This window comes from Takifugu rubripes, chromosome 17 (assembly GCF_901000725.2).
Source record: "Takifugu rubripes chromosome 17, fTakRub1.2, whole genome shotgun sequence".
NCBI classification, from domain to species: domain Eukaryota; kingdom Metazoa; phylum Chordata; class Actinopteri; order Tetraodontiformes; family Tetraodontidae; genus Takifugu; species Takifugu rubripes.
This window is the reverse complement of record NC_042301.1, coordinates 12,991,263-13,015,047: the sequence shown is the minus strand read 5'-3', so window position 1 is coordinate 13,015,047 and position 23,785 is coordinate 12,991,263. Positions and strand designations below refer to the sequence as shown.

Here is a 23,785-nt window from a genome sequence, read left to right as displayed (position 1 = left end):
CACAATGTGCACGCGCATGCACGGACACGCGGCAGGTTCATAAAGGCGACATTTTGAAGCAGATTACAGTATCAGGCTGATCTTACAACACTCTGCAAGTCTGAAGCTGCACCGCACCTCCATTAGAAAAGAGGGAAAAACAGCCGTTCAAATTTCACCTTTGCACCAGGACTCATCGAGGCGGTGAGACTTAAGGAGTGTAACTCACCTACTTTTAACTCCCCGAACCTGTTTGACCCTTTTAACATCGAGCCCCCACTGTCAAATATGAATGACATTAAACACCTGTGGTATTTAGAACTGGTTTCCACAAGAATCTGCTGGCAGGGGTGGCGGGAGGGTTCATCCTCACCGTGCTTTTCAAAGGCAAACTCACGCATCCTTGACCTTTTCTCACAATTAAAAGGAGGGGGGGGGGCTGATTTGCAAAATGAATTAGGACAGGCAACTCTACTGTCTTGCTAGTTGTGTGTGCAAGTAGAGTGCACACACAAATGAGTGTGTGTGCACAAATTGTGGCCCGGGATCTCAATTGGAAAGCTTGTCGCCCGTTTAGTAAGTTGAAGGGAACTTTGCGATGTGTATCTGCAGCATCTGAACAGACTGTTTGTCGAACCGTGCAGAAACAGACTTCCCACCCTCTGCAGTTAAACACAAAACAGAAGCCCGGGGCTGATGGAGGAATTGAGACCGGCCCACTGTCTGTCTTGCAGGACGTACTTAAACTGTATATTATGTGTACCACTGTCTGCCTGCTGTAGCGCAAACACATACCCAATAAAACATAGTCCAGCTATATTAAAACTGTGCTAGTGTATAAACAGTTCCTTTATAGTTTATGGGGTCAAAACACCCTCGAGTTATTTTTGTCCGTGTGCGGTGCTCAAGTTCATTTGCACACAAAGCCAGGGCTCTACCAAATCATCTCAGGGGAACCAGAAACCTGAATTTCAACAAAGCTTTAGAAACACTGCACAGCAGAAGTGGACGAGGTATTAAGCAGCTGTAGAACGACCGTGTAACGTCAACATATTTCAAGACAGAAAAGCACAAATCTCGCCCCGACTGTTAAAAAGTCATCCGCGTGAAAACAATCCTGCTATTCATCCGCGGCTCGGTTTTTGGCCCCAACAAATCTCCCGAAATCCCGCACCGCTCCTCTGATCGACTGCGACAAAAGAGTCTATGCTGCCTGGCAGAAGTTTGTGTCCTCATGTGGTCCTCACACTGATCGGCCACCAAAGTTTCCGTTTATAACGTGCTCCCGAGCTGCTCGGCTGATTTCAGAGGCCGCTAAGATCCCGATTACGCTTGGGTGTGTAGCTGTGTGTAGATGTAGGTGTGTGCATGTGAACTTAAATACTAAAATTAAAGAAATAAAACACATTCAAGGCCCAAAACAATTGCTCAGTGAATTGACCCATAATTCCCTTTTGAACATAAACCTTCATGATCACAACTAAAACAAGCATGCCGGGGGCTTCAATCTAACTAAATATACATAAAGATGTCTGTTTTCAGCACTTTTGTTAAAGCACGGTTCGAAAACCAGCCCGCTCAAGCTCACTGCCACGAACAAAAACACAAGTGGACCCCTTGTAAGCTCCACAGATAAAGCTGGTTTTGGTCTGGACCCGGATCCTTTGATGCCAGTGGCACAGCTGAACTCTGGACCTGACCTCCCCTGGCGTTCGGATTGCAAATCTTTGCACCATCCGCTCCTCTTTCCCTGGCACCATTGTCAATATGAGGCCTCTTACAGAGGTGTCTGTAGCCAGGTCGCAGCCCCGCAGCCCGTGCAGCAGGTGACCTCGCAGTGCAGCTTAGAAGCTCTGGGACAAATGAGAAAAACAAATCCCTAGAGAGAGAGATTATCTTTAAGGGATCAACTCTGTCCTCAGCCACCTCTATGCTGCATACTATTTACCTCTGGCCCCTACTATTTAGCCACGCTCACACAACTTTCCATGTTCTTAATGTCAGTGGCACCACATACATACTTAATAAGGGCTTTTAAAAAAAAAAAAGGGTCTGGAAATTAAAAGGCGCCACAGAAGATCTTATTCAAAAAGCGACCTTTTCCTCTCCCATGTGATTCAAACAGGCCTCACTCCGGATGTAGGTTAATGTACACTGGCGCTGACACATGTTGCCAACAACCCTACGCAATAGCTGTCACATGCGATCATCCTCAACACCCACCAGTCATTTACAATTCTGCTGGGATAAACATGGAAGGAGAGCAGGCAGAGAGTCCAGGAGCATCAGCGGCCGCTCCACACAGGCAGACCACACTTTGCTACTGTACATATCATATTCTAATGCTTGGGGGGGAGTCACATCTGTTAGCTCAACACCTTCGTGCTCTAAAAGACTCTCCGAGAGTTCCTCAAAAGCGTCTGTCAGGTTCAAGAGGACTACGTAATGAGTAAAAGATCAAATCACGCCTGACAGCAGCTCGGGAGCCAATCACTTAAAGGATTAAAATGAATAGATGAAACACAACAGATCATTTGCTCGTATACTTCGTAATAACACCTGAACAAGCGCCTCTCGTGGAGAGCGAGCGGTGGCGTTTTGATCATATCATAACCCAACTGCACCCGTGGATTGCTGCACAACCTGTTGACGCACGTGGACTTGTTGCTACGAGTTTTACAGTTTTTCCACTGGGTTGAGCGTCATCGTGCAGCGGACACATATGGTCATTAAAATCCTTAAACGGCTAAAATGATGATTCTGATCCCCAAAGTACAAAGGTGCAAATGCAAAAGGAAAACAGGAGGTTGGAGGGAGCGTACACACACACACACACATGGACGCGTTGGGTCGAATGTGTCAGTGCAATGACCTTTTTCGAATTCAGAGTGTTCACCTCCAAAGGATTATAGACCCAGATGGCCACTGGATGAACAATGCAACACCTGCTGAGGGACACAGCACAATTATGTTCTCCTTTAACAAAACAAAAACTCCGAGGCACACAGCGAAGTATTTGGGGAACGCATTTGAGCTGGAATGGGGAGCGGCATATTTCAACGTCTGAAACGTGACCCAATTGCCTAAAAAAACCCGTAAGAACCACTGAGAACTGCTTTACTACAAAAGGAGCAGAGAGAGCTGAGTATTTTGAGGCATCCTGAAGGGGCTCTCCTGCATTCCTATCGTGGTCATCTCTCGATGCCCAGAATTGCAAAGAACCCGAATGTGAGTCGGGAAGAGAAGGAAATCCAATTCCTCTCATCACTGTGGCCCGAAGCACCATTTGCTTTTTAAAACCAGGGGTTCCGAGTAACGGCAGCTGCTGCAGCCTCGGCTCAGGTGAGGGCTGCCTCACATATGGCCGACTACTGATGTATATTTAATAAGGTGAAAGATTTGCAGTGGTGCATGTGACTGCCCTTTCAGTCCATGTCACCGTGGTCCGGGCCGGCCAATTCCAGGGATGTCAGTCAGGGTGACACAGCGCAGGGCTCGCCCATAATAAATGAATCAGAGCGAGGACGACAGGGAATATTCAAATTGGATTTTATTTCTCATAGTTATTTTTTTACTCAGTTCTATTGTGCCACAGGAGAAAGAACTGTGACTTAAATAACACACCGGAGTTTGTGCCCTGTTCATCACGAGGTTTTTCAATTTCAAGAGTGCGGAGCCAAATAAAAATTGCAATCCAGCTTTTCCAATTCTGATTCTGATGCATTTTCTCAGTTTTCTTTTTCTTTTTCATCATTTTACATCCATTGTCTGTCCAACAGCACATTGGCTCGATGGACCGGCGCTTCTCGAGGGCGTTAAAGTCGGTGGTTTGGACAGAGCAGGGGGCAGCGTCAATAAACTCCCATAAAAAAGGAGGGCACTTATTTTTATTTTCAATAGAATTTAAGAATATTGAAATTTGAGAGAATTTAGTTTTATTCCTTCTCATCGTGCACCTTTATGTCACCTGAGGACAAACGCTGTCAAATGCCAGTGAACGCTGCACTTTGGGTTCTTAGAGGCATAAAGCTCCGGCGCTGTCCTTTTCAAATAAAGCATTCACACACCTGAATACTCCAGAGTCTCAGAATATCCTCCATGTGAGGAAAATAGTGTTGATTCAGAGTTTTGCCTCTAAAGTCCTCTGGTCTCTCTGCAGCAGCTGCTGCTCCTCGACGTCTCTCGCACAATCCTGCACATCTCGGTTTTAGAAACCCCCGAAGAGGCAGGAAATCATGAGAAATGCGGATCAGAAATGAAATTAGCGCGTGTAAGGGGGGACGGCCTGTTTTTAATGTAAGTATTTTAGCCTGTTTTATGAAGACAGTTGTGTCTTTTAAAGGGGATTAACGTTGATCTATTTTGAAAACTATTTCTGATTCATTTTTCTGTGAGCAGAAGTTTAGTCTCAAGTGACAAACTGAGCAGAAGGCCACAGGGAGTTGCACGCTGAACAAAGGATTCCCTATTGAAACACTGGCTTTTGTGCGGCAGAAAAGCAGCTTGTAGCGCTACATTTTATCCTTTCACTGTTCTGCTTCATGTTGCGAAACCAGCCAGCGCTAATGAGTCGCTTTTTAAGAGGAAATAGAGCATCATTTTTTTCTTCCTGAGCCGTACAAAGACAGACAAAAGTGTGGAAAATGACCGTCAATCCCACATCAAGTGTGCGCGTTCATTGTCGAGCCACGTCCAGATTTTTGACACCACATTGCGTGTTGCATGTTGACAGCCCCTCAGTTGCGCCACTGACTCCTCTTTATGTACTCTGCCCCCAGGGTCCATCTGTCCACAGAGGCTTAACAGGAGAGGGCCTGTCATAACAGCCACGTTACACTGAGGCCAGCCCTATTCACCAGGAGCCCTGGCCAATGCATACAAACTCTGGTTACTGTAACTTCAGGAGGAATGCCAGCTTCTCTCGACAGATCTGACACAACCGGGACAGACGTCAGAATTCCACTGGAAATCCGTACTTGCATCGAATGGGATTTCTGTGCAATATTTCAACTCTTCCGTGAGATTTAGCTCTCAAACGTGGATGTTTTTTGGCAACGGCACAGGTTTCACGTCAACTGTCACGGGGCCTGTGCGAAACGGAAGCACTTATAACTGATGACTGAAATGTTGGCCAAGCATCCATCCATCCTTTTGAGAAAAGCTGAGCGTCTTCTGTCGTAGCGCCGCACAAGTTTTCTCTTCAACTGTAGTTTGCTTTGAAGGTTTGACTTCTGCAGACTGCAGAAAGGTCCTTTTCCAGCAGCTCCTTCACCCTCTGCAGTGTCTCTGCTCCTTCACATTTCCCCCCCCTTTCACACACACACAAACACACACACACAGTTCCAATTATATTGCAAGTGTATATCTTTGTAGAGACAATACATTCCCAAGGCCCTTATTCTAACCCTCATAACTCAGTCCCTAACCCTAACCCTTATCTTATCTACCATAAAAATAAGGCTTAACCCTTATAGAACACTTTAATTCTTTTTGAGGCCCAGACAAAATGTCCTCACTTTGCAGGACACTTTTCTGCTCCTCACACTAACAAACACACAAACTGCATGATCAGTGATGAAACAGTAGCAGAACATGCAGTGTTCTCATGGAGCCATAAAGCTTCATGCTGGAGACCAGCATGAAGCTTGTCTCAGCTATTTGTTAACAAGGCCCCAACTGTCTTTATTCCTCTATTCTTCTCTACATTTGGAATCTGGTCCACAGAAAAGAGGAAGAAAGAGTTCAACCATCGCTCTCTGCTCTATGAAGCCATTCCAAAGGTCCAGCACCCACGGGAGTCACATCATCTCAGGTCTGTGCAGCATTTGCATGGTTTTTCCTTCTGAGTAACAAGAGATTCAGCTTCGCCATTTCTGGCGCACCAAAATCAATTGTGGCAGATAAGAACAGCAGAGTGTGGATGATAATCAAAAATTTTCCTAGAGAGGAGGGTTAATGTGAAGAACACAAGGTCAGTGCTTTTATAAAGGTAACTCTGCCTTTGCCTGCAACTTCCTCCTCTGTTCTTCCCTCTGATTCGTCTCACATGAACACACACACACACACACACTCTCACACACACGGGCAGCCGCAGCGTCCCCTTAGTGGTTTCTTTCTCCTTCATCTGTTCACTCTCTCCTTCTCCCTCCCCAACTCTTTCTCTCTCCCACATAGCTTACATCACAGAGTCAGTTTTCACTTGTTTCTTCTCTCCCTTCATTCTTTTTGCATTGTTCAAAGTGTCTCGTTACGTGTATCAGGGTCTCCAAGTGAGCAGCGGCAATTTGGAACGCCGAGAAATTGGCAAACAAACACAAGAGATGAAGATCAATGGGGGCCGCTCGCATCAATACGGGCGGTCAAAAGCCATCGAAGCTCAAGCAGCAAACGGAACGAGACTGGTGAGATGATCCAAAATGATTGGCAGCGAGAAACCAATAATTGCGGATGAGACATTAAAGGAAAAGACGCTTCGTGTAGTACTTAGTCTGCTGAATTTGGATCAATAGACTATGTTGCAAGTCCTAAACTGAGCCCAGCACAGCCTGTCTGCAGCCAGTCAAGCAGTTTTGGCTTTCTTTTGTGTATTAATGTCCAGATGGACAGTTGTAATCTCCAGCCATTCCTTTTTACAGCCAGGTACTCATATAAACCGGCCAAATAACATTATCTTCACTGGCAGGCAATTCAAACTGTACGGAGAATAAAAAAGGATGCTGTAAAAGATAATTGGAAAGTAATTAAAAGGTCACCTAACTAACCAAACAGTTCAACTGGGTTTATTAGATTCGTGTAGTTAATAATTGCATGAGCAAACGCTCTTTGCCAAACTCTGTGACTCAACCTTGAAAAGGAGGAAATATTCAGATTGGAAAGGCTGGATGCTTTTGCTTTTAGGCGGCCACCTGTGTGCCTGATTTTCTTCTTACTATTTATTTGTGATGCTGTTAGGCCAAATTGAATAGATTGAACACGGACAACTCAAATGCATTAGTGTAAAATAGGGAATAACTGAATATTATCGAACGACATACAGTACTTGAATGTATTCAATTTCAGCAAGAACAGGATTGTTAAGATTTTCTATCTGTTTTTGTATTTTTCTGCAAACCCCCCCTCGAAAACAAAACAAAAAAAAACCTTTCCGGTGCACAGTAAATCGGCTCTAAGGCACATCATGAACCCGCAGACGGAATATCGGTTCAGTACACAATCAATCAGGACTTCTGAATTCAGAATATGCGCACGGTAAGACCTAAAGCATTCCTTTTCTGGGTCAGGAGCATAAACATTGCCAGTCTCGCGCGGTTCCTTAAGCAGCATGGGGGCTGGTGACGAGGTGGGGACTTTCTCCCCAAGTTTCCCAAGTGAACCTGTTTCACAAACCCTTAACTTCTGCCGTGGAACAGAAAAGTTGAGCCCCTGCACGGCTGTCAGGTTGCGGAAGGGAGGCTGTCGATAAAAAACGTTACATCTGAATTGACACGCTGGCAGTCTTTCAAACAAAAGCCCTCCACTGTCATTCTGCTTTACCGTCTCCCCGAGCGCACGCACGGCTGCCCCCCCCCCCCCCCCCCCCCCCCCCCCCGCCCCCCCCCCCACCACCACCACCACCACCACTTTGAATCCTTTGTAACATCCTCAGGATTTAAAAAGCTTTAATGTTAGTCCCATGATATCAGCGCCATTCAGATTAAGCGCCTTAAATACGATGTAAACGTATAAATGTAGGCCAATGAGTGGGCACCGTTCAATCCAATTAGCCATAATGAAGGCAGTCTCAAGGAATCTCAAAAGTAATCGTTTCTAATCATTTAGGCTTATTGACTATTACTCTCAACAGACAGACAGTTAAGTACTGCCTTCTCCATCTTCAAATACAATCTGGGAGGTTTTATTTTTATAATGTGAGACTAGAAAAGGAGTAAAAGCCAGGGAGAACCATCCAGTACCAGCAGGTAGCATCTATTCTGGCATGTTGAGCCTAATCAGACACGCTGAGCGTGATTCATTAGCGTTCTTTTAGGTAATCTTTCCAGAAAATTGCACAATCGGCAGCAAGTGCAAGCATTGCGGATGCAGCCTGTGTTTCTCCATCGCGAAATGTCAAGTCGACGCGGGTTCAGGCGCTCCGTAAATGGGGTTCAGAGGCCAAACGGTGCCGGTTGTAGAGGGGAGGGAAGTGCAACACAGAAGCAAACAGAAGGAGGGGAGGGGAAAATATTACCATGGAGAGCTGAAGATTACTCCAGTTGAAAACCAGTGAGTTTTGTCAGCTTGCAGGAACGTTACTGAGCAAAATCCAGGAGTTTTTACCCCCTTCGGCCCACATTCACATTTTTAATCGGACCTTCACCATCTGCGACCCAGCACGTTTCCCTGGCATTTCAAACCTAAGAAATTCAAGCACAGCCATTGCAACTGATTTCATGGTTGTCAAAATCACATTGTTTTAACATTTTCGCCTCTCCGGGTTTCCCATTTGAGGCCCTTTTTTCAGGATTAGACACATTTTGGGGTAAATGGGGCCGTAGCTGTATCGGAGCTGGCTCGTCTGAAGCCAAAATGTTGATGTTACGAAGATTATATCGTAATTCTATCATTCATGTTAGAGGTCCTGTTCTAAATGTTGGGCAGACCCGTAGTGTACAGCTGTTTCCTCCAGATATAACTTTAAGTTAGATATATCTTTTTAATTACGTCCCTCTATCTATTATACAAGCACTGACTAAGTGTGTTCTTGTTTCTTTCTACATTTGGGAACCAAAAAATGACAAGCAAACCAGCCGTGTGGGATTCTGGCAACATCAAAAGGAACTCTTTGCCATAATTTATTACATTTTAGGGTGAAAGCCTGGGTTAAACTGTGAGTAAGGCTGAGGATTACACAAGTGGTATTTATGGTTATGGTTTGGGAACATCTCCAGGAAACGAATCCCAGTGTATGTAATGTCCTCACCAGCGATGAAAACAAAGTGCCCGCTTGTGCAACATGTCTGCCGAGTGAGTTTTTATATCCAGTATTATATAATATTAGTAGGCCGCATTGATTTTGGAACAAACATCTACCTTCTCGAGAGCTCGGTCCACCTGCCAAGTTTGTCTGGTCTGTCTACTCGCGCTTCCTTTGCCTTCAGTGCAAACACTGGTTTGCGATGTGATCAGTGTGATTTTCATGAGCTTTTTTCTCCCTCTCTGATGGCACACGGCGAGCTCGGAGAACATTGATTATCTGGTAAGACATATATAAAACAAGAACTGCTTGTGACTATTCAAATTGACTGAAGCGCTGGGCTAAAGTGCTCCACAACCCCCGGTCTGGTGCTTCCAGTCGGCCGCGATGCCTCCCAGGATGCTGGCTACCAGCCAACAGGAAATGACAGGAGAGACGAGACACGACATTCTTCCTTTCTACCACACAGCTACTTTACAAATAAAATGCATGCTGCGTTGCTACGATCCATTTTTTTCTTTTATTAGTAGTGCTTATAGAAATGGTGCATATTCTTATTCTGACTAGCTGGGCTGACCTTTATATTGTTGGAGCAATTATTTAGCTGGCACATAAATATTCCATCTTTTCAGAATGGCTCCATCCTCACAGAGTATAATTCATTAGATTGATAAAACCCGTTTCTACATGATTAAAACAAGGTTGTGATTATGCCAATGAGGTACTGATTTGGGGGATCAATTATGGTCATTTGGTGCATTCAGGGACCTCCAATGAAGTGCAGGAGAAAAGGGGACCGCGCACATGCCCTTTCTCTCTGCCCTTTTCCTCCCTTTCTAATTACCTCACAGCATCATCTTTCCGTCTCTGCAGCTGTGTTTCTGCTGCTCTCATTTCCACTGCTGTCCATTTCCCTATAAAGTGCTTAACTATACCGCTAAAAGAAGAGTAAAAACAAAAACACAAGTACTCAAAGTCCTTGCATGTGCATTTTTCCTAAATACTTACAGTTTACCCAGAATCTGAATCCTTATTAAGGCATTTTAAGAGGAAAAGGCTAGTATGTAAAATCCTGTCAGGTTGTAATGTCAAAATACTGGATTTTTTTTTAATTCAATAAACTCAGAAATACTATAAACATTCACTTTTATTTTCAATACCACAAATGGAGTCAACTATGAAGTCACTGAACTTAGGTTTCCAGCAATAACTGATTAAAGTGATGGTGGTTTGACATTATTTGGAAAGCGAACATTCGGTGCCATCGCGACCGGCCAAAACACGTGCACTATTTCACCCAAGATTCAACTGACCTGGCTGAATCGATGAAACCACTGTGGGAATTTTTAGGTCTGAAGAGCGTTGCCGCAGTTCAACACAAATACTTGTGAATCAGATAAATTCTAGGCGCCAAAGCAAAGCATGTGTCTGGTTCCTGGAGGTGAAGCGCAGAGGTGTGCTGATACACGTGAACACGGTGTGACCATCCGCTCAGCACGCTCCTTTCTGTGCGAGGGCCTAATCTGATTTTAATACACCGTGGGGTTAACAGCTGCTCTGGGTAGGCCGTGCATGAATCCCTGTGTGGACACGTTAGATCAATTACTCAATCCGTCTATAGGCGCCCCTGGATCACGGGAATATATTTTCTATTAATCAGAGTCGCCACCGTGACCTTTCATCAATGCCGTCTTCCCCCTGACCAATGAGGTGTGATGAAAGAGGAGTTGACAACTCTGAATGTCCTTCAGTGTCTGTCCTGTATCATTACCCATCTCAAAATAGATCGAAGCCATCTAAAAAAAGAAATCCGTTGTCATGCATCCACTGTGCCTGGTGGAGCTTTGCGCCCTCTGTCCGACTGTGCTGTAGGTTGTGGCTTCAATTTGAACGGCATCAGCAAAGGGCTGGGCTTTAACCACACCAAAATGAAACCAATTAAACTCTGCTCTGAGTTTTAGCATCAACGCGACCGGGCTAATAGCTACAGACTATGAACCCAATGGGAAAACACAGTCCCTCCCTTCCTTGTATGTAATTTCAACATTTTCACTAAACAGCTGCAGTTGTTGACGAGTGTGGCTGTTTGCGTCTCCCAAAGGAAGCCAAGAAGGAACCAAAACCAAAAGCAGCCCGCTGAGGGGGAATAACTAAATCACATGGTGCTCAGCTGTTTGCTAAACGCCACAGAGGGACTAAAAAGATAGGCCCAAATCTGCTGCGTTGTTAGCTGCATGTACTTCTCTGTGTGACTAGCAGCAAACGCGCATTAGACAAACACGGATGTGAACAGGAGGACGTTAATCTCAAGATAAATGACAGTGAAATTGCATGCTAGCAATCCCTGACAATTGGAGAGAAATGTTTATTTCAGTGTCGATTCAGAAAAATAAAAACTTCCAGGATGAAAAACGTGTTAATATGTTTGAATCGTGAACATTAAAAACTGCATCCCGACGTGACTAATGTCTATTTAGAGATCCTGCAAACAGAAAATGACGAATCCGTTGAATCGCTTCGGCTGCAGGAGAGCGAGTGAAGGTGATCCTTCACGCAGAGTCTGTGCAGTAGCTGCACCTCTAGGCGAGCAACGTCGATGCCAGAGTCTTTCCATTCCAGTCCTCACATGTGACGTGCCCTCATTTTCAACACCATTAATCACGGTGGAGGGTTTGGGAGTTGGGGGGCGGCCTTTATTCACTAGATTGAGCATTTGACTCAGCGTTTCGGCGCGTCCTTTGTCTTGTGACTGCGAATTTGGACAACTGAAATCGAAAACAATGTCACGAGGCGGGCGTGAACCTTGGCCGCAGTCACGTACCCACCTCGGTTTTCTTCTTTATCAAGTAATTATAGCAATCTGCAGGCTTTGTGTAAATCCATTTATCCAATTACACCTGTCAAAGAGGTGTGTTTCCAATAGTTGTGGTAACAGAAGTCACACCTGAGCAGGTAGCTTCGTCTACTGGTGAACCTGAAATACCACAACATGAGTGACTGGGTGTAATCCAGCTGGAATAAAGCTGGAATCGGGACAGATGCATTCAAAGCAACCAGGAAAACCTTCCAACGCTACAGAAATGTAATAACTTCCCTACAAAATATCTAAAAAAAACACCAACTCAACGCTTCAGGAATGACAAAAGAGGAAAGAGGACCGCTGATATTTTTTCAGTAGTTTTCATTACCCTTAGAAATGAGCAAATACCAACTAACGCTGTAAAATACAGATAATGGATACACCTGAATGTGGAAAGACCTGTCAAGTATTGCAAAAAGGTTTTCGCACTCTCTTGAGGGGCATTTCAGATGTTTCGATATAGAAATACATTGCGAGAGGGCGCAATTTACGGAACACAGGACATGACGTGCACAGTAAAAATCTGCAATTTAGAAGTCATATAGGGGCTCGACAGCGTGTTGCATTTACTGACCATAGAACAGAAAAGTTCTATTAATTAGCTACACACAAACAAAGCTGTAACTATTTTAAATGCTCGAGGAGCTGCAGTTCTATTTTTCCATCGATGTGATTTCCAAATCATCGGTCGACATTTAACAGTTTTAATAGGTACACAAAATGTATTTTGGAGATTACATTTAAATTGTTCCTGCTCTGCTTTGTGGAGGAGGAAATGGATTGTTTTTTTCTTTTTTAATCATTCCCATCTGGTGATAAGACACACATGCTCACAGCCATTCGTCTATTTTAAACAAGAAAACTACGTCACAACGGGGTTAGGAACAGAAACCCGTGCACATCTCTGATCCTAGTATTAGAAACACTGTTTAATTGACGGCAGCATGGTTAAACCTGGTCATGGATCATGAGCGGCGACACGTAAATCTAAGTCACAACCAACCACTGGCAACCACTAACCCGCCATGGTGTGAATTAAGTGTTTCTTCTTCTGCCCAGCCCAAACTTTAGCGGTTCAGGGCCCAGCAGCTGGGCAAAAACTTTAATAAAAATGGGAAGATGGCACGGCACAAGTGAAGAGAATCCCAGACTGTTTCAGCGAGATTGAAACAGGCAGCTGTGGCTAAGTCAAGGGAATAAAAAGCAGACGCTGAAGAGGGGAATGTCAGCTTGTGCCAGGCAGCGTACAGTAAACAGTACCAGGATAGCAGCCAGATCAGACCATTTCCAGAAGCCGTGGACGGCGCCCACTTGATAGGATCCTATCAAAATTGTTTCTCATTTTAACGCTCAACCACATGCAAATCATTTAAGATCACTGAGATCATAAACAAACGCTGCCCGTAGGTACTGGAATGAAATAATGGCCCTGAGTCACAACAACTCCTACTCGTCTCAGAATCATGTTGTAACAGGTTGTAATACTATAAAAACCATTAGACCCTTTTTTATCCTTTATGCAGAAATCTGAATAGAGTTAATTACGAACAATTACAAGACTTGAGGTAGGAAAAGATGTGAAAAATAAAAGTTTAGGACTTTTTCTGTGCAGATCTTTCTGTAATAAAAGGCACCAAATCATAAAGATGTGGATAAAAAAACACTTGTCTCAGATATAAATGTGACAATAAAAATAAAAAACTAACAGTATCACTTACGTTTACCGAGCTTTTTTTGTGTGAGAAATTACTAAAAATTCATTTTCATTTCCTCCTCTCCTCGCATTTGTGGAAAAAAGATTTGTCTGAATTAAAGTGAAGAGGTTTTTTCTCCCTGCACTGTATCTTCATATTAGGGAGAATTGGACTGGATTCATTTTATTCGGATTAGGAATAACAGGATTAATTCATAACATCTCCTCCTCCGTGCGGAGCTCCCCGAGCGCGTGCGCTTGCTTCAGAGTTGCAAAGAATTCGTAGAAAAATGGACAACGATATGTTTTCCCCGACTTTAAATTCCAATTTTAAACTGACAAAATAAGATTCCCCTTTTTAAAGGGACATTTTGTGAATCCTGACCAAGCTTACCAACAGAATCAGCCATTAAAAACCATCTTTGCTGAAGGTAAGAACATTAATCAAACTATAAGCTGAGGACATTTCATCTGAGTTGTTAATTAAAATGTCACCTCAGTAATAATACAAGCTATAATAAGAGTTGCTGGAACAGCTGAAAGAACCTGAAATAAATAAATAAAGGAAATGAATCTTTAAACTTCTCTGTGAACAAAGTGGGTGTTTAACCACAAATAATCATGTTTCCATTTCCAGAACGAATCAACGTCTGGGCATCCGTGTGATAAAATTTGTGTAAAAGTTACAGAAATATTTTAATACTATAAGGCAGCTGCACTGTCATGTAAACACACACACGCACAGACGCGCACAGTCACACACATGCTATTCAGGCCAACTGTGCATGACCTACTTTGGGAAGCTCAAACTGAACAATTAACTTTTTATTTTTTCAAACCCCTTTCCTTAATGGCATCCTTTCCATGCAGGGGAGTGAGGAATAATGAGTTTAAATGTAATCATTCTGGCACCAACACACGGGCAACTCTAATTAAACATGAACGACAAAGACGTGGCCTGTTTGCTCAGCAAACAAGAGGAAGAGACAACAATACGCTCGCCCTGCGCCAGCTCCCTCCCCATCCTCTCCGCCGAAAAAGTGAAATATAGATCGTACACTTATGTGCGGCTCCGCGATAATAGCCAAAATTAGACACCTGCCTCCTTTTCCTGTCAACAAACCTTTTTTTTTTACTGTTATTTACATCGACACAGGACTCCTGTGACGAGTTAGAGGCTGCACAATTTATCATTTTAAAGTAATTCGAAGACCCACAAATCAGAATAACTGCCTCGGCCAGAGCAGACTGTAAATAAGTGGCTTTCTTTTGTCACCAAAGTAAAAGATAAAATAGGAGCCATCACTGAAGGGAGTGTCAGATGTGGGTAATGGAGAGCAGATTTTCAAGAGCAGGACTGGGCTGAAGGAAATCTGGTGTTTTGGGGAAAGTTCAAATGAGGACGGGAAAAGCATCCAAATCCCAGAATCTACGACTGGGAGTAGCTGCACTTTTATTGGGGTGTCACATCCAGCCTGAAGCGCGTGCGTGCGTACGTGTGTGTGTGTGTGTGTGTTGTTGTTGTTACTGGCAGCCTTATTGGACAGTTTTGTGTGTATTGTGGGTGGGAGAAGAAGAGTCGGGGTTTCTAACCTGGTTTCCGTCCCGTATTTTCATCAACAAAACCACCCGATCGATTTGCCACCGGGGGCAGCGTGGGGTAAATACCCATCCATTCATAAACAAAGCTACTGTAGTACTCACATTGCCCTCATGCGTGTACCTATTAAGATAGCATTGTTGGGTTTTTAGACCAGAGTCGTAATAAAGAGGAAAATGTCTGAAAAGGGATCAGAATTTATTCCATGATTAGAGATGTGATAACTCTCAAACAAATCCTGTCCTCAGAAGAAATATTTTATTTAAACTACTGTTGGAGGCAGTTTAAACTACTGTTGGAGGCCACTTGTTGGAGAGCCACAACCATTCCTTTTGGAAACAAGTTATCATCATTAGTGATGTAAATTGTCTGTTTACACCATTTATTTTCCTCACTTGAATCTTCGTAATTCCACAGAGGGAAATTGTTTAGTTGCTACGCACTCGACTGTTTACTTGGTAATTACTAGCTGGTGGGTAGCAGGTACAGAACAATGGTTCAGGCTTTGCTGGTACAGGATGGTCTAAGAGGAGTGAATCCACAGCCCGGAACACATGTTTTAGTTGTGAAGTTGTTTTACCATTGTGGTACAAAATTAAAATAATCTCTTATAATATTTAGCAAAATTAAGCAGAAACTGTCTTTTGGACACATGATTTTAACGTAATATGTCAGAAATATTCATTCAAATCCCATTGAAACAGGTTAACTTTATCTCTCTGTGTCAGTTTAATGCAGTCTCTCGGTCATTTAGCCTCCCTGTAACCATACAAAAAGTCCATTAACCCTTTCTGTCCCCTCTAACTAGTACATTTATCCACTTATTAAACCACTACTTAGCCTCACTGACTAAAACCAGTCAATTAAGCCTCTCTCACTACTCTACCCAGTTCATTTTGCCTCTCTCTTCCATTAAACCAGTCCATTTAGCCTCTCCATAACACTACAACCAGCCCATTTTGCCACTCTGTCTACTGTACCCAGTTCTTCTGCACCACTACACCAGTACATTTAGCAGCTCTGCCCCAATACAACCACTGCATCAGGCCTCTCTCTTAGAACTCTGAATTAATAACTCCATTTGTAATGGACCAAAATATTTATCCATGAAAAGAGTGACAACTTTGTTGACTGGAAATGAATGTATAACATTAGTTTTAAGTATCACTTTTTATTTTAAGGAATACAGTAGCTGTAAGCACAGTGGCTGTCTTCTACTACACCTCCAGTCTACCCACACTCAGTGGTTGGACTGCCAGAAAGAAAAAGGCAGACTACTTTATGCATCGATATTATTCGTTCATGTAGTTTTTTGGCCAGTATATGTTAATTATTCTGGAATTGTGAGGGTCACAAGTGATGCACATGCATTATTTTATATGTTTTGCTAAAGGTAGCGCTCTCTTTATAATCCTCTACTGTAAATGATTGTCAATCCAGAATTCAAATCCAGAATTCTTCAGGATGGTGTCAATTGAGGCAAAAATGTGACACGTTGACCTTATGTACTTCCAATCATAAACCGCCTTTTGATGCATTCAGGGCATACACAGGATTGGAGCTACAGCAAAAAAATCTGAAATATGTGCATTAAGCCGCGCACATGACAACTTTAACCCCTGCGCATTTCAACCCAATTTATTCATTAAGACTGGAAAATCCTTGTCCTCGTTGCTATAGACATTTTTTTTTCATCAGCTTATGTGCTGGTCTTCACATACATTCAATTAAATGAGGCAAATTGATTCCTCATACACATTTTTATAGAACCATCCTTCTATTATCTATAAAAAGGGACGGCTTTTACAGCATTTCTGAAAACTCAGACTCTGAATCTAAAGGCCAATGTCGACTTTCTAAAGCTGGGATTTTATTTTTTTTTACAGAAAAAGACCTTAACGGCTTATAAAAGACTGCTACTTGTCAAAACATATACTTAAATTTCATAGTTAGTCATAGTGATCATATTATGCATTACAGATAATTCCCAAATTATGTATTTCTATTAAATACATTACTATATTAAAAAAGTGCTCAATATGGTATCCCAGCTCTGAATGCCTCGCCGCATGTGTGAATGATGGAACATCATTATCTGAAGGTGATACCTTTGATACTCGCCTCTGAGGATTGGAAAAGGCACCATTTGCCGTTGAAAAATGTCCCCAAACACCCACTTGAACATGTCCGACATCACCAGTAGCAGCGGCGCTAGTTTAACATACACCGGCAACAACCGCTGCCATTCCCCAACATCTCCACCTGTTGCCTCCCTTCCACAACCCAAACAAACAGCTGTGTACTTTATAGCCAGGAAGCCATAATGCACTGGGAGCCCCCCTGCATGCCTGGTGTGGGGATCTAATTGGATATTAGTATCCAGCAGCGTCTGCATTAATCAAATCATTTCCATCCATTAATTTGGTGGAGGAACATACAATTAAAGGCTGATTAGTTCGCTCTCAGGAGTACGCCTTTTCATCCCTCTGCAGAACATTGAGAGTTGACCACGGTGGACAGTCCGCAGCGGTAAAGATAACACGAGCAAGATGTCAGAAAAGTGCCATTTCTCCTGTCTGCTGAAACAAATGCTTTGTCAACTTCTGCATGCGCCGCTCAGCAGATTAAGAAATTATTAGGTCAGAGGCCTGACAAGAGTAATTCAATTTGGTGAAATATTATTGTGAGAAATCAACACAAAAAGCCCCAAATAGGATAAAAAGAGATTTGCGGACTTGGGAAAGAGAGCAAGTATAATCCTGTAAGCTAATGTGGGTCTTTTTATTCCCATGTTTATATATTCAAATTCAATAATTGGTGGATGCTAACCACCACATTATCTGACCTTTTTCTCTTCATTTGTAAAACTAAATTCAATCCTTTTTGTACAAAATAACCCCTTAAGTGTTCTTGTTTGGGGATGAAGGTTTGTGCTGCAATCCATCCAAGGCTTAACCCTATTAGCTGTTCTTTTAATGGTTATATAACATTTTTTGCCACTGAATAACTGGGCCTGGGTGCCATTTAGACAGTTCAACAACACCACAGGTTTAATTCAGCACGCTCTCAGACTTCTGCAGGATGTAATAATCTGCACCGACGTGTCGGCACAATTTTCTTGACACGCAAATACACATGCAGTAATTGTGCGTATGTACTGTATGTACACATGCAATGGTGTGCTGCCTGGCAGACTGTTGTGCAGCCCATCGCTTACTGTCTGACATTAGGGCAAAGCTAGATCTCATTAGGACTGAGGTGGCAGCGATCCCATCAGCATCACTTTGGCTGCTGCCATATGGGCTGCCCCCAGGGTAACGGGGCCGCATCAGCGTCCGTGGTGCTGTAAAGGTCGTTATTGCGCATGAGCACACACTCGGGTGCTATACCCATGTCTGGATTGACTGTGTGTTTTATATATAGTGAAAATTAATCCGAACAGACATTTGCAATAGAACATGTCGTAATTAAATAACAGTTTTATCGGAAATTAATTAGGGAAATGGTTGGTCTGGACATCAACATATCTTTATATTAGAGTGAAATATTACATTGTTCTATGACAGAAGCCAAGGTCTCATTTCATAATAAATAATGACTTCCACAGTCAGAACACTGACAGAGTTTTCCCCAGCAGCGTTTGTCAAAACTCTTTCCAGTAATATAAATCATAAAAATGAAAAAAGACAACTGGCATACCAGAACAATCAGCGGCATCTGCAAAGCTGCCTCTCCTCCTGCAAATTCAATCAAGGCAATTTTTTGATCAAATAAATTTCCATTTTGAGATTCTGTGCAGCATCACTGCACAGAGTCAACCATGGAACCGTCACAGGAAGATACAGCTTAATGAAGTGGAGCTCCATCCCAGCAGTAGCTCAAATAGTGTAGGTCTCATCAGACTGGAAGGCCACAGAAAGTAAACAGGAAGTTCTTCACGACGAGCTCATGAAGACCACATTAATAACATCTGACACATAGATAGATAAGAGCAACATGTTTTGCAAGAATAGCAGAAAACACAAAACCATCAAATCACACTGAGAACACCACCGTGGACAATTCAATATAAATAAGCCTGAACACCTTTTTATGTATGTTTAATAAAGTTGCCATAGGTCTGGTTGACAAGATCATGGGTTCCATGCCCACTCTTTACGTGTTGCAGTATACCTTCTTCCTTTGGCTTTACCTGCAACTGGGACGCCAGACCACACTGGAACTTAAATAACTGTGTCAAAGTTGTACCTTTCCACATGGAAGACTATTATGGATTTTATTTCCTTTGGCAATTTGTTTGTTGTTCCCAAAAGTAACTGTTTATTTCATCATTTTGGCAACAAAAGGATGGAATCGATTAATTATTTACTGGGCTGTTGATGAGCTTGGATAAAACCAGATATACTCTGTCTTAGCTGACCAAGAAGTTATACGTATACACTGTATGTACCTGCCAGCTTGTTCTTCTACCACTCTTAGCAGTGAGAGGTAGAGTTGAGGTTGACCTGGACTGGTTCCATTTCAGCTCCCCCAGGCTCCATCCCACTGCCTTTCCCAAGTCCTGCTGTTATTATTGTTGCACTATTCATGCAAACGCCCTAAACCCCTTGTGAAATTAGTCTCACTATAACAAACTGACCCGAGACTGAGCCAAGAAAAACATGAATTTGTGAAAAATGAAAGGTGAAAAGCATTCCATCTGATGCAATTGCACCCAGCAGAGATGCCTTGGTTGAGCCTACCTCTCAGGGATGCAGTTCTGACCCGGGTATCCCTCTCCTCTGCCTGACAGTGACCCTTGAGACATGCCTGGCCGAGATTTCCACGACTCCATTAACGCTGTAACGGGTGAAATTAGATTCAACAAGGGGTTGGACTGGTCCCTCACATCGTGCCGCGTGAAAGCCATTGTTCCTTGAGCTCCAATCTGGTAATGGAATGAATGTCCACTGGAATTAACTCCAACAATGGCCGATGTAGGCATGCTGTTATTCTCTTGGTAATAGCTGCCGTCAGGGGACTCCTGTTTAACTCCTTTAGACAGGACACTGTTGGAGAACACATCAGACTCATAGTTCCCGTTCAAAGAGGATACAGGGGTTCCTAGGATACCAGAAAGACTGTATTCATCAATGTTATTCCTCAGGGACAAGTAGGTGGTCTCAGACGAAGGAAAAAGGCTGAGAGATTGTGACGGCTCGCTGTAGGGCTGTTGGTTCATACATCCATCGTTTTTGTTTGGCTCACTCTTAATCTGTGTGATGAAGGGTGTGCTACTAGCATTGCATTTGGAGCTTTCTAAACACATGCTCCTAAAGTCAGAACCAGGCTCATTCTTAATGTACTTAACCATGCCCATATGGTCTACGCCGACGCTGAACAACTCCCCGTCCACCATCTCCACTTTGGGAAACTCAAAGTTCTTGAAGTCTGCGTCTCTGGTCAGACCTGCAGCTTCTGGGCTGTTAGTGTCATTCTGCACCAGACCTAGTCCACCAGCTGGACTAGACACTGGGAAACTGCCTACAGAAGCATTCCGGGGGCTGCTTGATGCGACGGTACCACCTATGGCTGGACTAGAGATGGAGGGTCTTGCTGTGTTGCAGTTGTTTGCAGTGCTCGTGCAGTTGGCCCCGGTGGGGCTCGAGACCGATGACCTAATGTTAGACGTAGTGCTGCAAGATGGAGGCGATCTAACGCTGCTCATGCTCTGAGGGCTGGATATGGGGGACCTCATGATATTGAGTGGGCTGGTAAGTGGTGGCGAGCCCACCGTGCTGGACTCAACGGGGCTACATGTGGCTGAATTCCTGCGCTTGATGTTGGGTAAAGTTGAAGCACAAGACGTCTGGCTCACGGGACTACTGACAGAAGAGCACATCGGTCCAAAGCACATAGGAGGACTGGTCGTTGATGACACCATATTGTTGCTACCCCCAGGGCTAGAAATGGAACTGGGTGTCTGGGGGCTGCAGGAAATAGATGGAACCAGAACTGAAGCTGAGCTGACTGTAGTTCCGATGGTGCACTCTCTGGGTGTGGTGTTGCACTGCTGGAAACCAAATGGCTTTAACTTGAAGCTCTTTGTGAAACCACTCTGGGCCTCCTCAAGTGAGCGGCCGCATACTGAATACATCTTCCCGGGGCTGGCACTGCCGCCATGCTGGCTAAAGGCGAAGTCTGCCTCCCTGGCAGCATTCATATACAGGCCCATGGACTCAGCAACAGTCTTGGACAGCTCCTTGGAGTCCATTTCCTGCTTATGACCATGGAGAGTGTTGTTAAAGTGTGGGAGAAGAAATGGCTGGTTCTGGCTGAGCTGCAGCATTGGCTGCTCCTGCTTCTTTGTACTTCTGTCAGTGGCAGGGCTTTCAGCAGAGCAGCTAACATTTGCGATATCCATCAGGATATCACTGCCGGTCAAACTTGACTCCTCTGTGCTGCAGCTGTCCATAGTGCCGGAGACCTGTGACCATCTGTTCTCTGTATCACATCCATCAAAGTAACTTTGGTATCTTTTGGTCTCCATCGCTGGCTCATTGATTCCCTACAAAGAACAGAAACAGGAGGGGGGGGGGGGGGGGGGGGGGTGCTCAGTATATACGCTGTAGTATTCATATTCAGCAGTATATTTAAAGTAGAGGAGCAGTCTTGGATATTCCGACAGTTATTTATTCAAGCCAGAGTAAACAATGGAACAAATGCAGCAGAGAGAAGCTGATGCTGCAGCTGCATTACACCTGGAGCGGTGACACACATACCCTGATTCCAGACAACTGCAAGGAGAGCATATCTATTAAAGGGTTACTGATGCTAACAAGCTCACTGCTGGTTGAAATAAATGCACTTGGCATCATTTTCCCATGTTCTAAATGTTTCACATGTATTACTGTTGCTGTTTGGGAATAATCTTGTTTTATTAGCAAGTCTGATAATCTGGTACCTTTGGCTAGCATGAGTGACATTATTTGTACCTGCTATTAACCTTTAAATAAAGATTATATTATACTATATTATATTATATTATATTATGATAGATAGATAGATAGATAGATAGATAGATAGATAGATAGATAGATAGATAGATAGATAGATACTAACTTGTAATGAAAGGGTTAATGCATTTACATGACGTATTGGAGGCTTTTGTTTAAGCCCCGCCTTCACTAAGCTCCTATTGGACAGCTGGGACAAATAGCCACCAGCTCTCCCAATCCATTCACAGATTGGTTCGAAGGCTGTCAATCAATAGTTATTGCTCTTCCAGCCACAACAAAGCTGCGACATAACTTGAAATGTTGCTTGCTGCCGCGTCATGTACCTAAGCAGCCCAAATATTTGACACAGCTATATTAGACATTAAATTCCTGCCGAACGCCTCCAGAAACGTGTCTTCCGGTGGACTTTTAACGTTTATTTAGTGTGTTTCTTTGGCGCACGTTTCAAAGGCTCGCAGCAGCAAAGCTTACAGCCGAAGTTATTTAGGTTACATTGCAAATGATAGTCCATATTATTTCCCTATATGTCCATATATTTAGATGTATATTTTTAGGTCCAGTGTGAGAAATAGGCGATGCCAGCTTGATATAGCCCGATTTTCCTACATTTGCAGGATGGCTCTGGCTAGTTTGTGTGTGCGCAAATAACTAGGCTATTAAGGGGAAATCGGCGGTTTTTAAGTTATTAAAAGCTGCGGAGAAGTCATTTACGCTGGTGGGATAAATGCAGACGTCAGGCAGCACGAACCAATTATAACAGGGGCGAAAAGCCTATTTTTATATATTGTATTACCCTTAACAGGTGCGTACAGAAACGCATAAACTATTATTTTTTATTAAAAGTACTCAAAGTGTTCCAGCCAGCTTAAACTTTTCGGTGAGTTCTCCAACACACCAGGGGTCCCGTTTGAAAGTTATTAGATTTCTCTCCCACTGCAAATGCCCAGTGTTCCGACTGTCTTACATTATCCTCCCAGACCCAGCGCGAAATTAAAACGCGCAGGCGAACGCTGATCCTTATCATTCCTTACCTTAAATTACGACATTCAGAGTTGTCAGGTGGTCGTGTTGCTGGGCAGCGATAATCCAGAGGGCGAAAACATACAGACACGCCGAGCAAAGTCAAGAAATGCGTTCCCGCTACTCTTCCCAGGACATAGTTTGGAGTTTGACAGCCCCACACTGGAGAAGTCTGCTGCGTATTACGCGCAATAATCCTCCACAGCGAGCGGCAGGACGAACGACAGCGGAGGGTCGGACGGCAGCGGCGGGTGATCTCCTCACATTATGTCTGCAGTTTGGTAGATTACAGATTGAGGACCCCGGATTTTTCAAATTAAAAAAAAGAAAAGAAAAAAGAGTAGGATATTGAAAACAAACGGAGGAGTAGGTCGGAGTTGAAGTCAGAGCGACGTCATTCTGTGCACATGGACCGCTCTGCAACGAGTGCAACACAAACTCCGAGGAGGAGGGGAGGAGGGGGGAGGCAGCTGAGTGAGAGAGAGAGAGAGAGAGAGAGACTGACAGAGAGAGAGGGCGAGAGAGAGAGAGGAGGGGAGGAGCTCGGTGCAGGTAGAACAGATCCGTCTGGAAGTAGGCCACCGTCCTCCTAAGGTGTTGCTTGCACACTCCCCCCTCGTTAATAATGTTTCCTTCTTCCGAGTCAAATCATCTCAGTCCTCTTTCGCGTTTTCTCCTCTTT

The 23,785-nt window shown here is 43.8% G+C and overlaps 1 protein-coding gene across 1 annotated transcript in view; it reads right to left on the bottom strand.

Moving 5' to 3' along the window:
- nr3c2 (nuclear receptor subfamily 3, group C, member 2) overlaps positions 1–23,540 on the bottom strand; it is a 48,526-nt gene extending 24,986 nt beyond the window's left edge. The window contains exons 1-2 of the mRNA XM_011612957.2: positions 23,115–23,540; positions 19,828–21,632 (exon numbers count right to left, since the gene is read on the bottom strand). Coding sequence (XP_011611259.1) covers positions 19,828–21,614 — 1,787 coding nt within the window. The 5' untranslated portion in view covers positions 21,615–21,632; positions 23,115–23,540. The remainder of the gene's footprint in view (positions 1–19,827; positions 21,633–23,114) is intronic.
- Between the last annotated feature and the right edge of the window lie 245 nt (positions 23,541–23,785).